We start from the raw sequence: 23,966 nt of genomic DNA, 5'->3' as shown, positions 1-23,966 counted from the left end.
TAATTTTGTCTTTTATTGTAACAGAAGATCAGGATTTCTGCATGAAGTGAAAGTCTGTACAGTGGGATATAATGAGCTGAAATTTGTATCAGTGGCGAGCCACTGACCTGGAAAAAAATATTCCCACTTCTGTTGCGCACATTTTGGAGGGAACCTGTGAACAGAAGCTATTATTGGGAATTGTTAAGACAAATATGTCATGGAGTGTGTATTCTATGATTAGGCATTCAATTCCCATGCATTTTCACAGAAGTCCAGCTGTAACAATCAGAATCAGGACATGAAAGATGTGGAATAACTGGACTGGGGAGATCGAAAAGGGTCAATTAGATGAGCTTACAGTTTTGTAAGTGTAGAACGGGAAGAAAAGAAAAGACAATGAGTGATCTAAATGGATCGTGGAGTATTGATGGAAGTGACGCATGAAAATAGTCCCATTTGGAAGAAATTGAGTTTCACTGGGGTAGACTGTCATCTTTGTCTTTTCATTGTGCGACGATCCTGCTGTAGTCCCAGGAGGAAATATCAATGTGCAATCATTATGGACATTCAAAAGAAAATTCACAAGATGGAAGGGCATCAAGCACCAATGACAATCCCATAGTACTGAAGAAGGAAATGAACTAATACATTTAAATGGCCCATTGGGAAATGAAGCACCAAAAGGTTTTAAAATAATCACAACTTTCATCATCATTTGATTTGACCAAAGATTGGGAATGCTTGTTGGTAACGACACCTAGTGGCCACTTGGAGATTAAAACTCACCAAACTTCACCATTCACTGACATTTTCCCTTCTGCTCACTGACATGCATAAAAAGATTACATGCATTTTGATTGATATTCAATGTTATGATTTCATATTTGCAACCAAATAGTATTTAATAATTACTATAACATATCTTGAGTTAGCCATCAAAGTAAAATTGTTTAACACCTGCAGCAAGAAATAGATTTCAGTCAGATCCCTAGCCCCTCTGGAGAAAATAGAAGGCAGCCTTTAGTTAATATTCATTTATAACAAATTAGATTTTAATAAAATCATTAATCAGTGGGATGGGCGTATTCGAGATTGTTAACATGGGTTGGTCCATGGCAGATCATGTCTTACCAGCTTGATTTAGATTTTTGAGGAGATGACATAGATTATTATTGATGATAGGGCAGTTGCTGTTGTCATCAAGAACTTTAAGGTATTTGACAAGGTCCCACATGGTAGCTGATACAGAAGATGAAGATCCATGGATGATCCATGCTGACTTGGATGCAGGGCTGACTTAACCATAGAAGACAGAGTAGTGGTGGAAGAGTGTTATTCTGGAAACAAGTGTTCAACTCCAATTTCCATCACATCGTGATTACCTGGGTAAAAAAAAGAAATGTCAAGGGTGTTCTGAAAGATTCCTTGGAAAAAGTTTATAACATCTTCAATGGATCATGAAAGATCGTGCATGACCCTTGGTTAGGAATAGCATGACCCTTGGCTAGGAGTAGCAATCAAAATGTAATTTAAGAGCCTCTAACCCCTTCATTGGGAGCATGCAGGAGCCCCGTTTGAATAGTGGAAGAAATGTATCACCTCCCGACTATCCACTCGCGTCCAAGTAGCTGAAGCACCATCTGTGGTAGTCTGTGGGTCAACATTTGCCCTCATCAGCCAACGTACAAAAAGAACAAGTAAAAGAGAGTCACCTCACCCAAGCATTTTCTCATATCTTGCTGTGCTTTCCTTTCTTAACCTAAATCTCAGGCTCGCTGATGGAATTAATGAGATAAGGACAATATAGAAATATTGCAATTAGAAGATGTTGACCATAAATGAAGCAAGGCAAATTCCCTCGTATATGTTGCATTATTTTAAGTTCTCGTGAGTTATTTTCATGTCGCATGTTTAATATCAGGACAAGGTAGCCTTAGTTTAAAGTAATTTTAAATTTGGACAACAAATATTTTTGGTGTGGGTGATTGACTGGATCTGTTCATTCGAGATAGGAAGAGATTGTTTTTCACTGGTTGTGCTTGTGTCCTATAAAGCGTTTTGGCTTCATGCCTCCAAATTTTTCCTGCCCGGTGGTGTTAACTGGCGGCTCAGATAATTCCATTGGACATATTCCAAATTATTGGACCTTAAAATATACAATAACAAATAAAAATGAAGCTGAAGCCAAGAAATTCTACAGTAATACAACTTTACCATTTGTTCCCATTCTGTACGTTGGAGTGCGTGTGTGCCTGGCTGCACTTTGGAATTAGCTTAAATTAAAATTACTTTTCCCCTACAGAAACTCTTAGATCAAATTTTCTTTACTCATTGAATTGAAGATAAATTTACACATTTGTATTGTTGTTGTTGTTTTATGAGTATAAAGGTCAAATTTAAGGAAATTGATTAAAGAATGATCTTAATGATTAAAATGAAAAAATATTGCTCATTAAGGGCATTTTAGAATTGAAGCATCACATCATGGCTTTTGACTCCCATAGATGCTGATTTTTGCTCATTCAGCAAACTGTTTTGTGTAAGTAGTTCTTATGTTAATGTAAATTTAGTACAAATATTCTTTCTTTTCTAGAAGCAGCATTGCATGGCTTGTTGGGAGCACTGACGAGCACACCGTACAGTCCCACACAACATCTTGAGCGAGAGCAGGCTCTTGCCAAGCAATTTGCTGAGATCCTTCATTTCACGTTACGGTTTGATGAACTTAAGGTGAGCAAACGTATGCAGTGGTGTTTCATCAGTGCGCATTGCGACAGTAATGAGCTGTGATACTGATGGGCTCAAGTTTGATTACTTATTTTTTTGCTCTTTCCTGCCGCCCCACAACACACATACACACTTTTCAAATTTACCAGTGCATGATCCATGTTTTGCTGATCTTAGAAACACTCGATTGAAACATTAGAGGAAAACTAGTGGACCCTGTTAGACTAGGGTTGGCAGATCAAATAAAATCTAAAACCAGCGACTTTCTGTATTCTACACCAAGGGTGGAGAAATAGGCGGGCACGGTGGCACGGCAGCAGAGTTATTGCCTGACAGTGCCAGAGACCTGGGTTCGATCCTGGTTACGAGTGCTATTTTTATGGGGTTTGTACATTCTCCATGACCCCATGAACTGATGGTTTTTTTCCTGGGTCCTCCAGTTTCCTCCACGTTCCAAAGACATACAGATTTATAGATTAATTAGCCATGTTAAAAATTGTAAATTATCCATTGTGTGCTAATATGGGAATCGCTGGTCGCTGTAGACTCTGTGACTTGAAGGGCCTGATCAGCGCTGTAACTCGAAACTAAACGAAATGGCAGATGACATTTAATCTGGGCAATTGTGAGGTGCTGCACGTTGACAGGTCAAATGTATATGGAACCGTTAAGGTCTCTTAACATCATTGATGTACGGAGAGATCTTAGGTTCCAAGTCCATAACCCCATGAAGGTAGCAACATAAGTGGATAAAGTTGTAAAGGAATAGGTGGGGAAATTAAGCCATATTGCAGCTATATGGAACTTTTTTTGCCGCATATGAAGTACAGATGTTCCCCGATATACTCTGCTTTGACCTACGATATTTCGACTTTACGATCAGCAAACGCTCGGCAACAGCAGCGAGCCGCACGTCACGTGATCGCAATGTATTAAATGCATTTTTGACTTGCGATATTTTTGGTTTACGATGGGTTTATCGGAACGTAACCCCATCGTAGGTCGAGGAGCAGCTGTAATGTGTATAGTGTGATTGCCCGATATCGTGAGGCTGTGGAGGCTTTGGAGAGGGTGCTGAAAAAGAATACCTGGATGCTGCCTGATTAGAGGGTATTAGCTATAAGATTATATTAGCTATATGGGTTGGACAAATATGGATTGTTTTCCCTGGAGCGACGGAGGCTGCAGGGCAGCCTATATGAAGTTTATACATTTCTGAGAGGCATAGATAGCTTAGACAGACGGAACCTTTTTCCTAAGGTGGAAATGTCAAATACTAGAGGGCATAGTTGCAAGGTCAGATGGAGAAAGTTTAATGGAGAGTGAGGGTAAGGCAGGTATGCGTGAGGAAGCTTGGATGATGTGGGAAATTGAGTCTATGGTCAAGAATAAGAAGGAGGCCCGGTCGTAGGTATAAACAGCTGGGATCAAGTGCATCCTTGGAGGTTTCAAGAATGGAGGAGCAAGCTAAAAAAGGACATCCGACTGGCAAAAAGGGGATGGGAAATAGCTCTGGCAGATAGCATTAAGGATAATCCCAAGAGATTTTATCAGTACATAAAGGAACAAAGGGTAACCAAAGAGAGAATGGGACCCTCAGGAATCATACATTTACTATATATGGAGCCATAGGAGATGGACAAAGTCCTCAATGAGTATTTCTCCCCTGTTTTTACCATGGAGAAAGATTTAATAGGAACCTGATGGATAATTTTGCTTATGCAAAGGGTGTTGTGGCTGTATGGAATGAGCTGCCAGAGGAGGTAGTTGAGACAGGTTCCTTGGATAGGATAGATTTAGATGGTTATGGGCGTAATGTGGGTAGTTTGAATTAGTGTAGATCGGTTATGTTGGTCAGCATGGGCAAGTTGGGCTGAAGGGCCTTTTATCACGCTGTGTGACCCTGTGATGTGCTGGGCACTTTTTTACCCAGAGAGTGATGGGTGTTGAAATGCAGGGGTGGATGTGGAAGCAGATATGATAGTGATGTTTGAGCGGCTTTTAGACACATGAATATGCAGTAATGGAGGTATATGGATCGTAGGCTGAAGGTCCTGTTCCCGTGCTAGATTTTCCCTATTTCAAATGTTGGGAAGTCTTGGTACAACCACAGATGACTTTTGTTTCCTTCCTTAGGGAAGGATTGACTTAGTCAGTTTTGAGAAGTTCTCCAGATTAGGTCTTAGAATGAGGAGCAATTGAGCAGGTTGGGCCTCTGCTCTTTGGGGTTTAGAAGAATGAGATCTGATATTAAAGATGAATGTGTTTGAGTGGGTAGATTTTGGGAGAATGCTTCTCATTTTCAGAGTATGGTTTTACATATTAAAATGGAGATTAGGAAACATTTACTTCAGTAAACTGTGAGCCTTTGGGATTCTCAGTTCAGAGAGCTGTGGAGTTACTGAATATATGGTTAGGGCTAAGTCAAACAGATTTCCGATGATGTAATTTATTGTTAGGGGAACAGGCAAGTAAATGGAATAAAGACCAAGGTCAGATTATCTGTAATCAAATGGGTGAGTCGGCATGAGGGGGTCACATGGCCTATTTCAGAATTTGTGTTTTAGGGAGGTTGGCAATTAATACATTGTGCGGCACCCGGTGATTGGGCCACTTGCTACACAAACCCTCAGCAGTCGGGGGTAGGGTCACGTGACTGGGCAATGGCAAGGAGGAGTTGTCACAGGGTATCGGGGTGTGTCCTAGTATATATAACAAACCTCGGGTCAACCCTCTCTCTCTCTCTGTGACTCTGCAACCAGCTCTCTTCTCTCTTCAGGTGAGTGTCCCGCCACCTCAGCAACTCAACTCGAGCCCACGAGGCAACAGCCTTGCAGTAGCAACAACGATTTTTGTGTTAGAGGGCTAAACGTGCATGTATATCTAACGTATAATGCCTGAATAAAGAAAGCGTTTATTCACGACATTATATGCATTATCAACAACGTGGTCGGAGAAACAAGGGAAGGAGACATGTTCTGAATGATAGTTAATGGGTTTTCATAAAATAATGCGGACACAGTCTATAACTCCACAGGGTTTTTTGCAAAGATATTGCAATAGTTTCTCCTTATTTTTGGTTATTTTGATTAAAAATACACAGCAATATTTCTTATTCTTCAAGGTGTTTTTCTCAAATATTTCTTAATATTGACTATAACTATCCATCTTTCCTGGATTTAACAACTGTTTCATTATATTTACCAATGACACTTGCAGTACTTTACAACTTTATATCATTTAATTTTATGGGGAAAAAATAATTTCATTTATTTATTATGCAGATGACAAATCCTGCCATTCAAAATGATTTCAGCTATTACAGGAGAACTTTAAGCCGTATGAGGATCAACAATGTTCCAGTAAGTCAAATGTCTGATTTCCTGGCAGAGAAAAACTGAAAACAACTTCTGGGGTGTGCAGATGTGCAATGAAACTAGAGATCCCGAAGTTGCTGCCTTTATTCTCTTCTCTAAAGTATGCTTTTAAAGTCGTCTCAGCCTAATCAGCCGACGTCTGTGAAATAATGAAGACTTAAAAGTATTAGCAAACTACTCTCACTGTTTCAACAAAGTTGAAAATCGAAAGCTTCAATAATAGAATTCTGATATTTCAAGTCTCTGAGGGAATTCTGATATTACAGCTTAAATAATCTCCTTGAACACAAAGCAGCTGTTTAAACAGGGACTACAATTCCCTCTGATAAATGGATAGGACATTTTGAAATAAGATTAGTTTGAGACGTTTCATCATTTATTCTAATTTCATGCATATTGGAATCTCATCTCTCGTTAATTTCTATCATCTTTTGCTCCTCGCCCGCTCGTCCCCAGATCCCCTCTTATGCCTATATATTGTTCCCCCTCCTCTTTACTCTGGGGCCGTGCCCCCCATCTCTGCTCTCACATGAATTGAAACGCAAATTTGCAGCATTCAAATAAGCTGTTCCCCTATTATATCTATGATCTAAAGAAAATTACTCATTCGACGTCCCAAATTTTGGACAATTGTCTTATTATATCCAGTGCTCATCCAGTTAGCATTCTTGAAGTGAGAGGAGGGTAATCAAAACTCAAAAATAAAAGTTAATGAACATTCTTTATTGAGCAATATCTTCCCTTAGAGTAATGTGAATATTTGGAATTCTGCGCAGCAACCTCCAGATGACGTCAATGAATTGCAGCACAAAACCCAAACATTTTTTGGGCACTTTAGGGCCTATTCCACTTTCACGACCTAATTCACGACCTTTTTTACTCGTGGACATTTTTCATCAGGCTAGAAAAAACGCCACGACCTACTTGATGCCACGAGAAACTACGACTAGCATCACGACCTGCTACGACCTTGTGACGACCATCCTGCGAGTATGAGTCAAGTGCAAACTCGGCAGAGGTCGTGAATTAGGTTGTGAAAGTGGGACAGGCCCTTAAGGGAATCAAAGCACAGAGCAGCAAAGCGGAATTTGTCATGATCTTCGTGAATGGCATTGTGGGTTCAAGTGTTCATTTGATCTACTGTTCTTTACATTCTTGTGTAATTATTAATGCTGGTTTCAGTTGCTCATCTCTTGAATCATTGCGTTTATTAAAGAAAATTATTAAATGTTTTTTATGAATAGGCAGAAGGCGAAAACGAAGTAAACAATGAATTGGCCAACAGAATGTCTTTGTTTTATGCTGAAGCAACTCCAATGCTAAAAACCTTGAGTGACGCCACAACAAAGTTTGTTTCAGATGTAAGTACCTTGACATTCCCTGACATGCCCACTGTCCAAATAGAAAATAAGGTCTTGCATTTTTATCAATCTCTGAAAATCTTAATTCTGTTAAATTACATTTTAATCATAATCGTACTTTATTAGCCAAGTATGTTTTGCAGCATATGAGGAATTTGATTTGCCATACAAATATACTAATAATGAGCAACAAAACACCCAAATAAATATATAACATGAACATCCACCACAGTGACTCCTCCATGTTTCTCACTGTGATGGAAGGCAGAAAAAGTTCAATCTTCTTCACTTCTTTGTTCTCCCGCGGTTGGGGCACCCGAACCATCTCTTGTCGGGGTGAACTTGACTCCCGCAGCCGGCGGTCGAGCCGTCCTCGTTGAGGCAATCAAGCTCCCGCATTGGGGGGGAATCTCAGCTCACCCGCGCCAGGCGACAGTACCCCGGGTCGGGGCTGGTCGAACCTTCTGCGACTTTGGAGCTCCCCGACATCAGTCTCTTCCCGAGACTGCGAGCTCCTCGATGTTGAAATCTGCAGGCCGCGGAGCATCGATCCCAGGCAAGGGATCACAGGCTACAAACGTAAGTCCACGGCCCTGTGGTGGGGCCCAAAGGCAGTCTCGAACAAGGCCGGCAGCTCCATGATGTTAGGCCACAGAGCCACCGGAAATACGATCCAGAAAACAATCGCATCTCCGGCAAGGTAAGAGATTGAAAAGAGTTTCCCCGACCCCCTCCCCCATCCCCCACATAAAACAAACCAGAGAACATTAACACATACTTTTAAAACACACTAAAAATAACAAAAAAGATGAAAAGACAGACAGACTGTTGGCAAGGCGGTCATTGCTGACGGCGCCACCCGGTGAATGATTTATATATGATGTTGCTAATTAATAACTTAGTTCAGTGCTTAGTTATCTCTAGGCTAATGTGTTCTAGCGTACAAATGACTGCCCTTTCATTTCATGCTCAGGAAACAAGCCTCTATCCCAACTTAGCAGCCCGTATATTATATTACTAAAACTCTCATCTTGTTTGTATACGTGCGTGTGCGTGAGATCCCAAAACCCCACCAAAACGGTACACGATAGCGCTCCAATTTGTGGCCCACCTTACTCACCGTTGTCCTGTGATGTAAATGAAACAAGTTTTGTTCAGATTGATGATATATTTTACAAGTTATTGACATTTTAAACTATACAAAAATAGCTTTTCAAACCACTTTTCCACTTGCCCTGCCTGTCAGCTGCGTTTGACGTCATAATGGGACCCCAAATCTCATTTACATAAAAATCATGATTTTCAAAACAACTGAGTTTGTTAATCAAATTCTTCCGTTTTCATTAACAATTAACATTGTGTTTAGGTTATTTTAAAGAAAAAACACGATTTTCATTCAGAATTGTTTTTTAAATGCTTTTTCATAGTGGGGGGTGGGATAGGGAGGTGGTTTCATTTTAATAAAGCGATTTTCGTTGTGGGAAAGTGGGAATGGGGGGAGTTGAAGAGTGGGGGAGCAGGGGGATAGAGGGAGAGGACAGGTGTAGGGAGTGAGAGGGAGGGGAAAGTGGGGGAGGTAAGGAGGAAGAGGTGATGGAGGTAGGGAGTGGGGGATAGAGGGAGAGGGCAGTGGGGAGGTGAGGAGGGAGAATGGGGGGTGGGATTAGGGAGGTGAAGAGTGGGGGAGCAGGGGGTTAGGGAGCGAGAGGGTAGGGAGGGAGGGAGTGACTGAGGGTAGGGGGAAGGAGAGGGATGGAAAGGTGAGGGAGGGAGTAGCGGAGGGGAGGAGGAGGGGAAAGAAGAGAGGGTGAAGAGGGGGAGGGATTGCTGGGGGATGAGTGAGAGGGAGTGCTGGAGGATGATGAGGGAGGAGGATAAGAGTAGGAAGAGTGATGGCAAGGTAATGGAGGAGGGGAGGGGGCAGAGGAGGGTTGGTGGAGGGAGGGGAGAGGGATGATAATGGAGGAGGGGAATAGGGAACTGAAGGGGGAGAGCGAGATGCGTTCACTTTGATCTTATTTTTTTACACGCTATTACCATTTTGAACTTTAAAAACATCACACTCACGCTCCCAATTGCCGGCCGGGCCTGCGCTGTTGGGGAGGGTTGCCGTGACTCGCGTCACAACGGAGATCTCTGGCATCACAACGGGAACCCGTCAGCCGCGCCCGTGCAGTTGGGGGCTATGTCAGTGGTGGAATATTGCTTTGGGGGACCAGCCCAATGGGTCCGAACCTGGTCTCGTACTAAATGAAATCAGGTTTTATTCACTCATCATTGTCCAGCATCCCAGCTTGTGTTGTTCTTATTTGGGCAGCATTATGGTGTTGAAATCCATTCGTTATCCCTGTAATATTTTCCTTTGCAACAACCCTCTGTCATATCTCTCTCCAATTTTCGTCTCTTAGTCGTACTCAAATTTAATATTGCATCAAAGGTTACTGCACTTTAAGATCTCAGAACCCAAAGATGCAGAATTCCCTGCCTAAACGACATCACCTCTTGACATGTTTTGGCTACTTTTAAGATGCATCCTAAAAACAACTTCTTAGACCAAACTTTTGTGCATTTGTGACTGTCATGGGACTATTTGTTAAATATGTGACTCTTTGGTAAATGTTTTTCAATAATACTCTCGTAAAGCAACTCGCTATATAAGGACCCAATTTCAGCATATGTCATTGCTGATAATATCAGTATTTCTCTCCATTTTATTCCTTTGTAGAACAAGTCTCTTCCTATAGAAAACACGACTGACTGTTTAAGCACAATGGCAAGTGTATGCAGAGTTATGCTGGAGACACCGTGAGTTGAACATATTTTGTATTGGTAATTATTTCAGAGAGATAGTATTATGTCCCAAATCTTACTGGCTGTACTGGGATGTTGTACTGTACTGGGATGCCACTTTGGCGGCAAAAAAAAGGGGGCTGGTTATTATCTCAATGGGGTTAGGTTAGGTAAGAGGGAGGTGCAGCGAGACCTGGGCGTCCTTGTACACAAGTCACTGAAAGTTGGCGTGCAGGTACAGCAGGCAGTGAAGAAAGCTAATGGAATGTTGGCCTTCATAACAAGAGACTTTCAGTATAGGAGTAAAGAGGCCACATCTGGAGTATTGTGTACAGTTTTGGTCTCCTAATTTGAGGAAGGTCATCCTTGTGATTAAGGCAGTGCAGCGTAGGTTCACGAGATTGATCCCTGCGATGGCGGGACTGTCATATGAGGAAAGATTGAAAAGACTAGGCTTGTATTCACTGGAGTTTAGAAGGATGAGGGGGATCTTATAGAAACATATAAAATTATAAAAGGACTGGACAAGCTAGATGTAGGAAAAATGTTCCCAGTGTTGGGCGAGTCCAGTACCAGGGGCCACAGTCTTAGAATAAAGGGGAGGTCATTTAAGACTGAGGTGAGAAAAAAGATTTTCACGCAGAGAGTTGTGAATTTGTGGAATTCCCTGCCACAGATGGCAGTGGAGGCAAAATCACTGGATGGATTTAAGAGAGAGTTAGATAGAGCTCCAGGGGCTAGTGGAGTCAAGGGATATGGGGAGAAGGCAGGCACGGGTTATTGATAGGGGACGATCAGCCATGGTCACAATGAATGGCGGTGCTAGCTCGAAGGGCCGAATGGTCTCCTCCTGCACATATTTTCTATGTTTGTAGCAAGTGCTCTAGTTGGAATTTTTTGCAACCCTTCTATGTTTAAGTAGATGCAAGTGTTAGCAGATAATGTTTATGTAATGACAAGAGTTATCATTTTTCAGGACTTGGGAGGAACAGAGGAAGAAGATGAGTTAATTTTTAATTAGAAATTGAAAGGGAAATGCAAAGTAATAAAAATATGACACAAATGTGATTGTAAAAAATTAAAACCATTAAAACATTTTCTAAATTTAATACTTTGGGAATGAGGTTTAACAGCTTATTTTTTGACCTTGTGTCAGTAAGATTGTGTTACAGTGATCAACGACTTTCATTAAAGGGACATTAGTCCTTATTGTAATTATAGGATCTGACTTTATTAAATAAATTTAACAGGCAATCAATATGCATGTACATCAAATCTTGGAAATTCAGAGGAAACTGAGGGTTAGTTGTCTTTTGTGTGGAACAATCTGCTTAAACCAGCAATTCCTGGAGATTTGTAATTCATACTAAATATCTTCATCTCCTGAGCTTACTGCTCAATTAAGGCATTGGTAATACAAGCTTTATTAATGCCCAATGTTTCTGATATGATTTGTCTATTGTATCAACATTAGTGGAGTTCTGTTGTGGAATGTTCCAAATTAGCTATCAAATTCCACTTACTATAACAACTGATTACACTGCAGAAGAAGTGCATTTACTGTAAAACGGTTTAGGGAATTGTGAAAGTATAAAAGCTGTTGCATGAGTACAAGTCTGGAATTTATTTAGGACTGATTTCTGCTCATGAAAATAAAAGTTATTAAAAATATGTCAAATGTGATATCAGTGATTGTAGATTATGTGGGGAAAACTGTCCTTGGGTAAGAATATTTAATTCCCGTCTTAAACGTTAGTAGTGGGTTTCATGTTTTTGTTTGCTTTCTACTGCTAGCATTTCTCATTCCAGATGAAATGGTACCACAGCACTATTTCAAAAGTTGTATTGCAAAATTAAATTGCTACTATGAGCGGAAGGAAGCAAAGAAACCAGTGTGTGACCTCAACCGTGTAATCTGAAAAATTCACTTTTACCATTGAACTTTCAGGATGTGCATGCAAATTACAGCCTTCCATGTTACCAAAATATGCCTTTAAAGGAAATTATTTCTCCAACCATTTTTCTTTGGTCGCAACTTTTTAATATGATTTGCATTTAGTAAATATGTTGAAGTAAAATGTTGAAAGTTAAATATTACTATACTTGGTCTTTGCATAAAGAAAGTTACAACTTTTTTTGTATGGCTTCTAGATTTTTATTTGGTATAATCCAATCCAAACAAGTGAGATATAGTAATTAGTCATATTAGCCAAAATATTTTCATAACGACTGATATGTTGGTATATGATAATAATGGCAATATTCCATTAAAAATGAAATTGAATGATTATATTGATGGAAATGATTGCATGGTTTATTTCTTCGTGTATAGGGAATACAGGAGCAGATTTGCAAATGAAGAGACAGTATCATTTTGTCTGAGGGTGATGGTTGGTGTCATCATTCTTTATGACCATGTGCATCCAGTCGGGGCATTTGCCAAAACATCCAAAATAGATGTGAGTTTAACCTACATTGATTCTGGATATATTGTCATTGATCTCTTCAAGCTGTTAATTTCATATATTGGAAGTGTTCTTATTTGGGAATATTCTCAACAGCACAGGTTGCTGCCTGATGGGCAGTTTATTTCATTTTATACACATCTTCCACTAAAGTGGGTGGTATTCTCGAGCGTGGAGATGGTTATCAAATGTTACAGCAGGATCGTGATCTGATGGGCAAGTGGACAAGAGGACTGGTTAAAGGAGTTTAATGCAGATAAAAGTGAGATGTTACATTTTGGAAAGTCTAACCAGAGCAGGACCTTCACAGTAAATGACGGGGCTCTGGGGAGTGTGTGTAGATGAAGGATCTTGGAGTGCAGGTAAATAGTTTCTTGAAAATGGTGTCTCAGAGAAATAGTGGTCAAGAAGGCTTTCAGTACATTGGCCTTCATCAGTCAGGGTATTAAGTATAGAAATTGGGATGTTATGTTCAGCTGTAGGTGCTGGAGAGGCCACAGTTGAAGTATTGTGTTCAGTTTTGGTCATCCTGCTATAGGAAATACAGTGACTTCCATAATGTATGGGACAAAGACCCATCATTTATTTATTTGCCTCTGTACTCCACAATTGGAGATTTGTAATAGAAGAAAAATCACGTGTGGTTAAAGTGCACATTGGCAGGTTTTAATAAAGGCCATTTTTATATATTTTGATTTCACCATGTAGAAATGACAGCTGTGGTTATACATAGTCCCCTCATTTCAGCATAATGTTTGGGACACAGCAATGTCATGTAAATGAAAGTTCTCATGTTTCGTATTTTGTTGCATATGCTTTGCATGCAATGACTGTTTGAAATCCGTGATTCATGGACATCACCAGTTGCTGGGTGTCTTTTCTGGTGATGCTCTGCCAGGCCTGTATTGCAGCCATCTTTAGCTTATGCTTGTTTTGGGGACTAGTCCCCTTCAGTTTTCTCTCCAGCATACAAAAGGAATGCTCAATTGTGTTCAGATCGGGTGATTGACTTGGCCACTCAAGAATTGACCATTTTTTTGGTTTTAAAAAACTCCTTTGGTGCTTTAGCAGTATGTTTGGCATCATTGTCTTGCTGTAGAATGAACTGCCGGTCAATGAGTTTTGAGGCATTTGTTTGAACTTGAGCAGATAGGATGTGTCTATACACTTCAGAATTCATTATGTTACTACCATCAGCAGTTGTATCATCAATGAAGATAAGTGAGCCAGTACCTTCAGCAGCCATATGCCCAGGCTATAACTGTGTTTCACAGGGGAGGTAGTATGCTTTGGATCTTGTTATGTTCCTTCTCTCCTCCATACTTTGCTCTTGCCATCACTCTGGTATAAGTTAATCTTCGTCTCATCTGTCCACAAGACCTTTTTCCAGAATATTGGTTGCTCTTTAAGTACTTCTTGGCAAACTGTAACCTGGCCATCATATTTTTGCCACTGACCAGTGTAGTGGTCTTGCAGTGTAGCCTCTGTATTTCTGTTCATGAAGTCTTCTGTGGACAGTGGTCATTAACAAATCCACACCTGACTCCTGGAGAGTGTTTCGGATCTGTCAGACAGGTGTTTGTTTTTTTTTAAAATTATAGAGAGAATTCTTTTGTCATCGGCTGTGAAGGTCTTCCTTGGCCTGCCAGTCCGTTTGCGATTAGCAAGCTCACCAGTGCTCTCTTCTTAATGATTTTCCAACAGTTGATTTTGGTAAGCCTAAGGTTTCGCTGATGTCTCTAACAGTTTTATTCTTGTTTCTCGGTCTCATAATGGCTTCTTTGACTTCCATTGGCACAACTTTGGTCGTCATGTTGATAAACAGCAATAAAAGTTTCCAAAGGTGATGGAAATACTGGAAGAAAGACTGGGTGCTGAGAGCTCTCTTATACCTGCATTAAGGAGGCAATTAAACACACCTGAGCAATTACAAAAACCCTGAAATGGTGGAACTATGTATAAACACAGCTGTAATTTCTATATGGTGAAACCAAAATGTATAAAAATAGCCTTTAATAAAATCTGACTATGTGCACTTTAACCAAGTTATTTTTTAAATTACAATTCTCAAATTGTGGGGTACAGAGGTAAATAAATAAATGATGGGTCTTTGTCCAAAACATTATGGAGGGGACTGTATGTTAAGCTGGAAAGAGTGCAGAGAAGATTTACAAGGGTAATGGCAAGACTTGCTTGAGTTATAGGGAGAGGTTGGGCAGGCAGGACTATATTCATTGGAGCGTAGGAGGATGATGTGGTCTTATAGAGGTGTATGAGATTATAAGGGGAATAGACAGGGTAATGTACATTCTTTTACCCAGACTATGGGAATCAAAAACCAGAGGACTTAGTTTAGGATGAAGGGGAAAGATTAAATGGCAATCTGAGGGACAACATTCTCGACACAGAGGGTGGTTTGAGGAATGAGCTGCCAGAGGAGGTAGCTGAGGCAGAAACTATAACAACATTAAAAAAAAAAAAATTTGGACAGGTACAGGGATGGGAGCGGTTTAAAGGGATATAGGGTCAAACTAGGGTGGATGGGTTTTGTGTAGAGGGGGTTCCTTGGTCAGCATGGGCAAACAGGGCTGAATAGCCTGTTTCCATGCTGTATGACTATGACTCTAAAAAAAGGTATATTTCAAATCTATTGAAATAATAAAGTAAGCACATTTGCACCTTTAAAGAAGTGACTGTAACTTAAGACTATACTTTTTGTTTTACAGATGAAAGGTTGCATAAAAGTCCTAAAGGATCAGCCTCCAAATAGTGTAGAAGGCCTTTTGAATGCTCTCAGGTAATTAGATACAAAACCTTATTGACACTTACAGGAAAAGTAAGCAATACAATTTATGGATTTCAAAGTTTTGTACTAAGTGTGCAGTCCTCTCTGGAACATGCAATTGCAGAAGAGTTGGGAATAAAAGTATGTTTCATCTGAAGTAAGAAATTGTTTTAAAAACAGTATTGCAGAATATTATCATATCTAAAGCATAACTTCACAAATTGCCATCATGAATTATGCATTTATGCAGGTATTTGTGCAGGGACTTAAATGTAACTAATTTTAAGCAAATCTGTTAAATGTTATAAGCACCTGCCAATCCATTAACTTAATTTCACTTTCCATTGATTCCTCTCTGTCAACTGTATCAGTTGGACCAGGCAGTTGGTAACATTGGTGCTTGATCAGACCCAGAAATGTGCTTTTGGGTCATCATTGTATGCGTTGTTAAGCTTTTCATACACCTCCAAGACGCTTCCACAATCTTTCACTCGACATAAACATGAGCTTATCGTTTCTTCTGCCTGTATCCTATCATGAACCAAGTTTATTTCACTCATTTATTGTTTTTGCAGTAAGGAGACCTTACAAAAAAGGTGAGCTAATAAACCAACTTTAAAAATAATGATTTTGAGTTGGAGAAATTTGGAGACCAGAAGCAATGTAGTCAGCAAGAATTGTGATGAGTGGTGACTCAGACTTGGTGTAAGATAGGAAAAGACTGGTAGTGACAAAGGCTGTGGGTTCTGTTACACATGTGCGGAGTAAGAACGACCAAGGTAGACCACGTGTAAAAATGTGGGTTTATTCAGTCACGACAAACAGGAAGTGTACGAGCGAGATCCGCCGGGGACTAAGTACGGGATTGCGGGCGGACCCCGGACCAGTGCCGCACAAACGGCACGCTCTGATTGGACATCAATACCGACGGACTATGTGATAGACAAGCAAACACGTGCGCGTTCACGGGGTTGTGATGCCAATGTACTCAATATGGTTCATAACTTCGCCCCCCCCCCCCCCAGGAGGGAACTGCAGGGAGAAGAGAAAAAAAACCCATCAACTGTACATAGAAAAACAGTGAAATGACTCCCGCTGTTATACGACCTGATATCGGTCAACTGGCCGATGCACCCTTGTGGACCGCCACAGGGGAGCATCTTCTATCTTGGTCTGTAGACTTGGAAGCCCTTCTTCACTTGGTGTTGTATTTGTTGGTTCTTCTGCTTGAATGATGCTTTCGTCCGCCAGGGGTGCTTCGGTCTCTTCCCAGGGTGGTTCATTCGTTCTCTGGTGTACATGATCTAGATGTCGCCTGACAACTCTACTGTCTGAGTTCTAGTTCTACCACTTGACTTGCAATGCCAGTCGACAGCTGGTTGCCTTCTTCGCGTGGGAGACTTTATAACCATATAACCATATAACAATTACAGCCGAACACGTATTCTCCCCTAGTCCCATATACCTGCGCTCAGACCATAACCCTCCATTCCTTTCCAGTCCATATAACTATCCAATTTATTTTTAAATGATAAAAACAAACCTGCTTCCACCACCTTCACTGGAAGCTCATTCCACACAGCCACCACTCTGAGTAAAGAAGTTCCCCCTCATGTTACCCCTAAACTTCTGTCCCTTAATTCTCAAGTCATGTCCCCTTGTTTGAATCTTCCCTACTCTCAGTGGGAAAAGCTTATCCACGTCAACTCTGTCTATCCCTCTCATCATTTTAAAGACCTCTATCAAGTTCCCCCTTAACCTTCTGCGCTCCAAAGAATAAAGCCCTAACTTGTTCAACCTTTCTCTGTAACTTAGTTGCTGAAACTCCTCTGTACTCTCTCTATTTTGTTGACATCCTTCCTATAATTAGGTGACCAATATTGTACACCATACTCCAGAATTGGCCTCACCAATTCCTTGTACAATTTTAACATTACATCCCAACTTCTATACTCAATGCTCTGATTTATAAAGGCCAGCACACCAAAAGCTTTCTTTACCACCCTATCTACATGAGATTCCACTTTCAGGGAACTGTGCACAGTTATTCCCAGATCCCTCTGGTCACCTGCATTCTTCAATTCCCTACCATTTACCATGTACGTCCTATTTTGATTTGTCCTGCCAAGATGTAGCACCTCACACTTATCAGCATTAAACTCCATCTGCCATCTTTCAGCCCACTCTTCCAACTGGCATAAATCTCTCTGTAGACTTTGAAAATCTACTTCATTATCCACAACCCCACCTATCTTAGTATCATCTGCATACTTACTAATCCAATTTACCACACCATCATCCAGATCATTGATGTACATGACAAACAACAGTGGACCCAACGCAGATCCCTGTGGCACCCCACTAGTCACTGGCCTCCAACCTGACAAACAACCATCCACCATTACTCTCTGGCATCTCCCATTCAGCCACTGTTGAATCCATCTTGCTACTCCACCATTAATACCCAACCATTGAACCTTCTTAACCAACCTTCCATGAGGAACCTTGCCAAAGGCCTTACTGAAGTCCATATATACAACATCCACTGCTTTACCCTCATCAATTTCCCGAGTAACCTCTTCAAAAAATTCAAGAAGATTAGTCAAACATGACCTTCCAGGCACAAATCCATGTTGACTGTTCCTAATCAGACCCTGTTTATCCAGATACTTATATATATTATCTCTAAGTATCGATGCTGTGCGATATGGTGCCGTTGTCAGGTGCCTAATACCATTCTTCTCAACAAACATCTTGTATTCGTAGCTTGTGAACGCCTGGCCGTTGTCGGATACAATCATTTCCGGGATGACAAATGTAGCAAAGACTGATCGTAATTTAGATACAGTAGTTGTCAAAGTGCACGATATATGAGTAGCTAGCGCCTCTATCCACTGCGAATGGGCATCAACAATAACCAGAAACATGTTCCTAAAGCGGTCCAAAATAATCAGTATGACTGCACTTCTAAGGGGAATAGGGCCAGGCCCATGGTTTAAGGGGAACCTTTGACGATGCATTCTGCGTTATCTGATAAATGGGCCGGGTGTGTACAATATTCTCAATATCTACCAATTTTAGGCCACCACACGTAGTTTCGCGCCAGTGCCTTCATTCTAACAACACCAGGATGAGAATCATGCAAGTCAGGGAGTACACGTCTGCGGCCTTGAGGGGGAACAACTACTCGACTGCCCCATAATATACAGCCATCCAGACGGCTCAGTTCATGCTGACAGTTCGTAAATGGTTGAAGCACGGGTGAAGGGCTGACGGGCCAACCAACCCGTCGAGCCCTTTTATCCCGCAACAGGAGTGGATTGCGGGCTGTCCACTGCCTCATGATGTGAGTCTTGACTGGTGTTTTATCTAAGCATTGCACGAGGTGACTGCCAGAGACTATTCTCAACAATTGGTCATCTGCTTAAGGCATCCGCTATGTTTTCTTTTCCGGGGGATTACTTCATTGTGTAAGATGTAGTTAACGCCCATCTTTGCAATCTTGGTGACGCCATCTGTTGGATACCGCGCGTCTCTCCCATCAAGCTAACAGGGTCTTGTGGTCTGTGGACTTCTAAATGATATCCAAGAGGAAGCGTTTGATGCCAAATGTTATACCGAGGGCTTCTGAATCAAGTTTGAATAATTCATCTCCGCCTGAGACATTGTTCTTTATGTGAAAGCCGTTCGATGCAGACGGATGATGCCTATTCCATATGGTTAAAGGTGTTTCTCAGTTATAATGCACCAACACAGGAGAGGAACAGCGGGCTGCTTTTATTTGTTTGAACGCTCTTTGCTTGGCTTTTGACCATACCCAGTGCTGGTCCTGGAATTATTGGTACAAGGGCTTCAACACTGTAGCCGACTGATTTATGAACCGATCGCAATGCATAACTAGCCCCAGGAAAGAGCGTAACTGAGCAATGTTCTGTGGGTGTTGGACCTCTTATGGCTTTGACCTTGTGGTCCTGGGGATGGGCACCTCTTATCTTCTCTAAAGCCTAGGTAATTGACCGAGTCAGCCAGAAACATGCATTTTTCACTCTTTAGTGTAAAGCCGGCTTCCTCTAGGCGAGCAAGTAATGTGTCCAATATTGCAAGATGGTGTGCCTCTGACATACCGGTTACTAATATGTCATCAAGATAAGCAAACACATAAGGAATGCCCTTAACTAGGTTATCAATAAGGCACTGGAATTTTCCACAAGCAGAACTCACTCCAAATGGTAGCCGCTTATAGCCCCGGTGTGTGTTGATCGTTGTAACGTCCTGTGACTCTTCATCCAACATGACTTGATTATAGGCATGTTTCAGGTCTAAAGTTGAGAACTACTGTCCTCCTGATGCATATAAGTCTTCTATATAAGGGATGCATATAAGTCTTCTATTTGTGTTGGGGGATACGTGTTCAATCTTGTCATGGTGTTGGTGGTTAGCTTATAGTCGCCATAAATGCGAACAGGTCCGTCGGACTGGCACAATCGGAACTGCCCACAACGAGTACTACAAGGTTCGATCACAGCTATTTTTTGTAGACGGTCCAGTGCTTCTTCGATCTTTGGGCCTGCAGCTTAATGGGCTTTGTAGAATTTAGGCAGACAGTTTGTCTTAGCTGTTGGGCTGCGGTATTGATGAAAATATCCTGCTTGGAACGCTTGGTGAGCGGCGACTGCCACAGTCGGGGCAGGCCCGGCCAGAGGGAGAAGCGTTTGTTTGTGGTTTTTTGTGTTGTTTAAGAAGCGACGCCCATGTCTAGCGGCCCGGCCCTTAGTTTGTGTTTTGGGCCCGGGGGGGGACGCCCATGTAACGGGGCGCGCCCGGTCTCAAGGGAGGTTCGGCGCCAAATCGGCGACTTTTTGGTCGTATTCCCCTTCTCTGCCTTCGTCGGGCGCGCCCGGCCTAATGGAGGTTCGGCGCCCAAGTCGGGGCAGCCCGGCCCGGGGAGCAGCGACGCCCAAGTCGGGGGGCCCGGCCGGGGAAGAAGCGACGCCCAAGTCGGGGCGGCCCGGCCCTCAGGAAGCGACGAACAGTCGGGGCGGCCGTGCCCGGGGAAGAAGCGACGCCCAAGTCGGGGCGGCCCGGCCAGAGGGAGAATCGGGGGCGGCCCGGCCCGGGGAAGAAGCGGCGCCCAAGTCGGGGCGGCCCGGCCCGGGGAAGAAGCGGCGCCCAAGTCGGGGCGGCTCAGCCCGGGGGAGGTTCGGCGCCCAAGTCGGGGCGGCCCAGCCCGAGGCTGAAGACGGTGCGGTACTCACGTGAGGGTGGCTGGGACGGTGTTCTGGCGGTGGTGGCCTGAGTCCGGGGTTCGGCCGTGGGCCAGCGGCTGCGTTTGCAGGATTGGTGGGCGGCAGCTTCGACCACCCTGGGCCGCGGTGTTTGAGCCGCGGGACTGATTTGTAACATCGCCCGGGGGGGTATCGCCTCAGTGCAGAGGGAGAAGAGGAGGGAAGAGACTGCAGACCTAAGACTTTTGCCTCCATCACAGTGAGGAGATGTTGGGTGGACTCACTGTGGTGGATGTTAATGTTTGTTTATTGTTGTTTTTGTTGTTTTTATTGTATTATATGTATGACTGCTGAAATTTCATTCAGACTTTGGTCTGAATGACAATAAAGGCTATCTATCTTGATGTTTCAATTGTAGGGAAGTTAATGCTGGGCTTCCACTAAGACAGATAATGTAGGATAGAATAGATGGAATGTTCTTAATCCAATTTCTACCCAGGAAGTTCGGCTGTTGGCCTGCTCTGACCACATGCACTGGTAAGTGGAACAGTTTGTCGTGATGAGCAACCTCTGCTGTAAAAACTCCTAAGTATATTGACACTATCTCTGGTGTAGCTGCAGAACACCGAGTCTGGGAGCTGTAATTTTGACGTAATGATGACTTGCCTATCAAAGTGAGGACTGAACTTAACTCAGTTTAAACCTCACAAGTTGGTTGCCCACTGTCAGCGTAACTACGTACGGAGGCTGGCTCCGACTTTTCATTCCACTGGTTTTGAAAATGACTACATAATGGCCGTTTACTCGTGTGGACTTGCGGATCGAGGTTTGCCATCCCTCCCCGGCGCATTGCTTTGCAAAACATACCGTCTCGATATGCCCTGCCTTCCGACAGAACCTGCAAACTGCGCTTCTGTGCTTGCAGTCAGACCACTGTGCATGACTTTCACCGCAGCGAAGGTACCCTTGTGAAGGTTGTGGTCATAGCTGTGGGTCACGCTTCGCTCCGCGTTGGCATACATTGATGTCTGCGTGAGGGGGGTTCTCGATCCTGTATTGCCTGAATCAGCTGTGAATTATTAGGTCGAAGCTGCGTAATTCTCTTCTTGACTGCTTCCCTATCATGAGCAGTGGAGCAGGCCTTGTCCCAGGACAAAGCGCGCTTTTCAGACAAAAGGTTCTTGCGGGTTTTTTCGTCACAGGTCCCAATAATTAATGCTTGCATTAAATTGTTTCTTTGAACATGTTCGGCTTTTTTCTTGCGTTCTTGAACAGCCAAGCTGGTGTACATGTATTTCTAGTTTTGGACATTGATTCTGCCCACCAAATGAATTAATTGTGTTACACATGTGTTAAGTGCCCACAGATGTCCCTCTTCCAGAGCTGCCTTTTGGTAATGTTGCATTATGTTTTGCTGAACTGTATACTTTGCCCATGTAGTATTACATATGTTCACAAAACAGCATGTCCTTGTGTTTGCAAATAATTGCACTAAAGACTTGTTTGTTGTTTTAAAGGCATGATGTTCTTCATTTCAGGTACACCACCAAGCATTTGAATGATGAGACTACCTCCAAGCAAATCAAGACGATGTTGCAATAAAGAATAGTAACAGAGCTGGCTACAGAAAACAGTATTCTGCAATGATTGATATGCACAGATGTGTTTTTAATGTTCAAACGAATGCAACTGCTTTTTTTTTTTAATGTGTTCCTGCTCTTAAAACAAAATAGCTAAACTTACTTTCTGTGCCAAACTCTCTTGATTCAAAAATAGTGCAAAAAGTGTTTTTTTGTTTCACATTTGAATGGATGAATGGAGCACATTGGCAGCTACTTTTCACAAGTTGGATGTCTTTGTATGAGGAGATTGAGGATCATGGCCTAAGAGAAGAAAATCTCTGTTCCAATTCTATTGATTAATATTTAATACCGCTTCTGCATGATAAGCCTTTTCATGCTGTGTAAAGCCTAAAAAAAACTCATTTTCTATTGCAGCTTCATCATGTGCAGCCATTAAAAAAGATTGAACAGATGTTAAGTTAACTATATATGTTTTATTGTACAAAAAGGTACCTAGCACAACAGACTACAAATTACTGTGTCTGTTTTGTCAATACTTCAGTTTTCATTGACTCATTTTGTACGAGTGTATGTAAGTTTAACATTCATTATACTAACGTTAAACTTTTGTGTGCGTAACAGATGCGTGTGCATGTACATGTAAAGTTGGCAGCTGTGGATCAAATAAAATGAGCTTTTGTTTTTCTAAAATTTGACTAATGAGATTTCAAAATTTCTTTCAAGCTATTACCTCACAATATTTGCCAAATGACTACAAACCTATCCTACGAATTCTAAATCTTCAGCCGACCTACTATATCCATTCTATCATTCATCACAAATTTTACAAAAATATATTAGTTTAAAGTAACTTTTTTTAATCTACAAAAGCCTGGGAATACTGGAAATTCACTTGAAGCATGCATGGGCAAATGGGACTAGTTTAGATGGGCATTTTGGTTCACATGGCAAGTTGAGCCGAAGGACATCTTTCCATGCTGTATGACTCCATGTAAAAATGTATTACATACCATTGGGCTGAAATCCATTCAGTAATAAGGTAAGGAGTAAAACAGAAAATGTTGGGGATACTCTGAGTCAGGGAGCATCTGTGAAAGGAGAAAGACAATGTCAACTTGATATTGGAAAAGTGAGGAATGTGGCTTTGAAGTTGCACATTAGAAAAAGATGGGAGGAGTGAGAATAGGAATGTTTGTGGTAGGGTGGAGGCCAGATTGTCCAGGTGACACATTTGTTTTCAATGTCCTTTTAGGACATTGGAATGAATGTTTCTAAGTTATGTTTCCGTGCTGTAATTGTTATATGGTTATATGTCTGATTTATCTGGAACTGTGGATATAAAATGGAAGATAAATGATTCCGGTAAAGAAAACACTACGTGATCTGGGCCGACCAATCAACGCTGACCCGGGTGATCAGCTGGAGGGGGGGGGAGGTGCAGCGGACAATGGGGGGCTAGCCTTCACTTCACAGTCAACGCGTTAACACACCTTATCCTTTTGTACTAATTGTGGAGATGTATCGTTTAAATATTAAAGTCAAGTCAAGTTTATTCGTCACATACACATACGAGATGTGCAGTGAAATGAAAAGTGGCAATGCTCGCGGACTTTGTGCAAAAAGACAAACAAACAAACAACCAAACAAACTACAAACAGAATGGAACAGAAT

General features: G+C 42.0%; 1 protein-coding gene across 1 annotated transcript in view; it reads left to right on the top strand.

The window, feature by feature from the left end:
* The window catches only part of LOC129696710 (CYFIP-related Rac1 interactor B), a 122,257-nt gene extending 99,272 nt beyond the window's left edge, over positions 1-22,985 (top strand). The window contains exons 7-13 of the mRNA XM_055634829.1: positions 2,576-2,712; positions 5,994-6,071; positions 7,331-7,447; positions 10,173-10,252; positions 12,570-12,696; positions 15,429-15,499; positions 22,251-22,985. Coding sequence (XP_055490804.1) covers positions 2,576-2,712; positions 5,994-6,071; positions 7,331-7,447; positions 10,173-10,252; positions 12,570-12,696; positions 15,429-15,499; positions 22,251-22,314 — 674 coding nt within the window. The 3' untranslated portion in view covers positions 22,315-22,985. The remainder of the gene's footprint in view (positions 1-2,575; positions 2,713-5,993; positions 6,072-7,330; positions 7,448-10,172; positions 10,253-12,569; positions 12,697-15,428; positions 15,500-22,250) is intronic.
* Positions 22,986-23,966: the final 981 nt, after the last annotated feature.

This window comes from Leucoraja erinacea, chromosome 4, assembly GCF_028641065.1.
Source record: "Leucoraja erinacea ecotype New England chromosome 4, Leri_hhj_1, whole genome shotgun sequence".
NCBI lineage: Eukaryota > Metazoa > Chordata > Chondrichthyes > Rajiformes > Rajidae > Leucoraja > Leucoraja erinaceus.
Note: the sequence above shows the minus strand (reverse complement) of the source record. Positions and strands in the feature narration are given on the sequence as shown.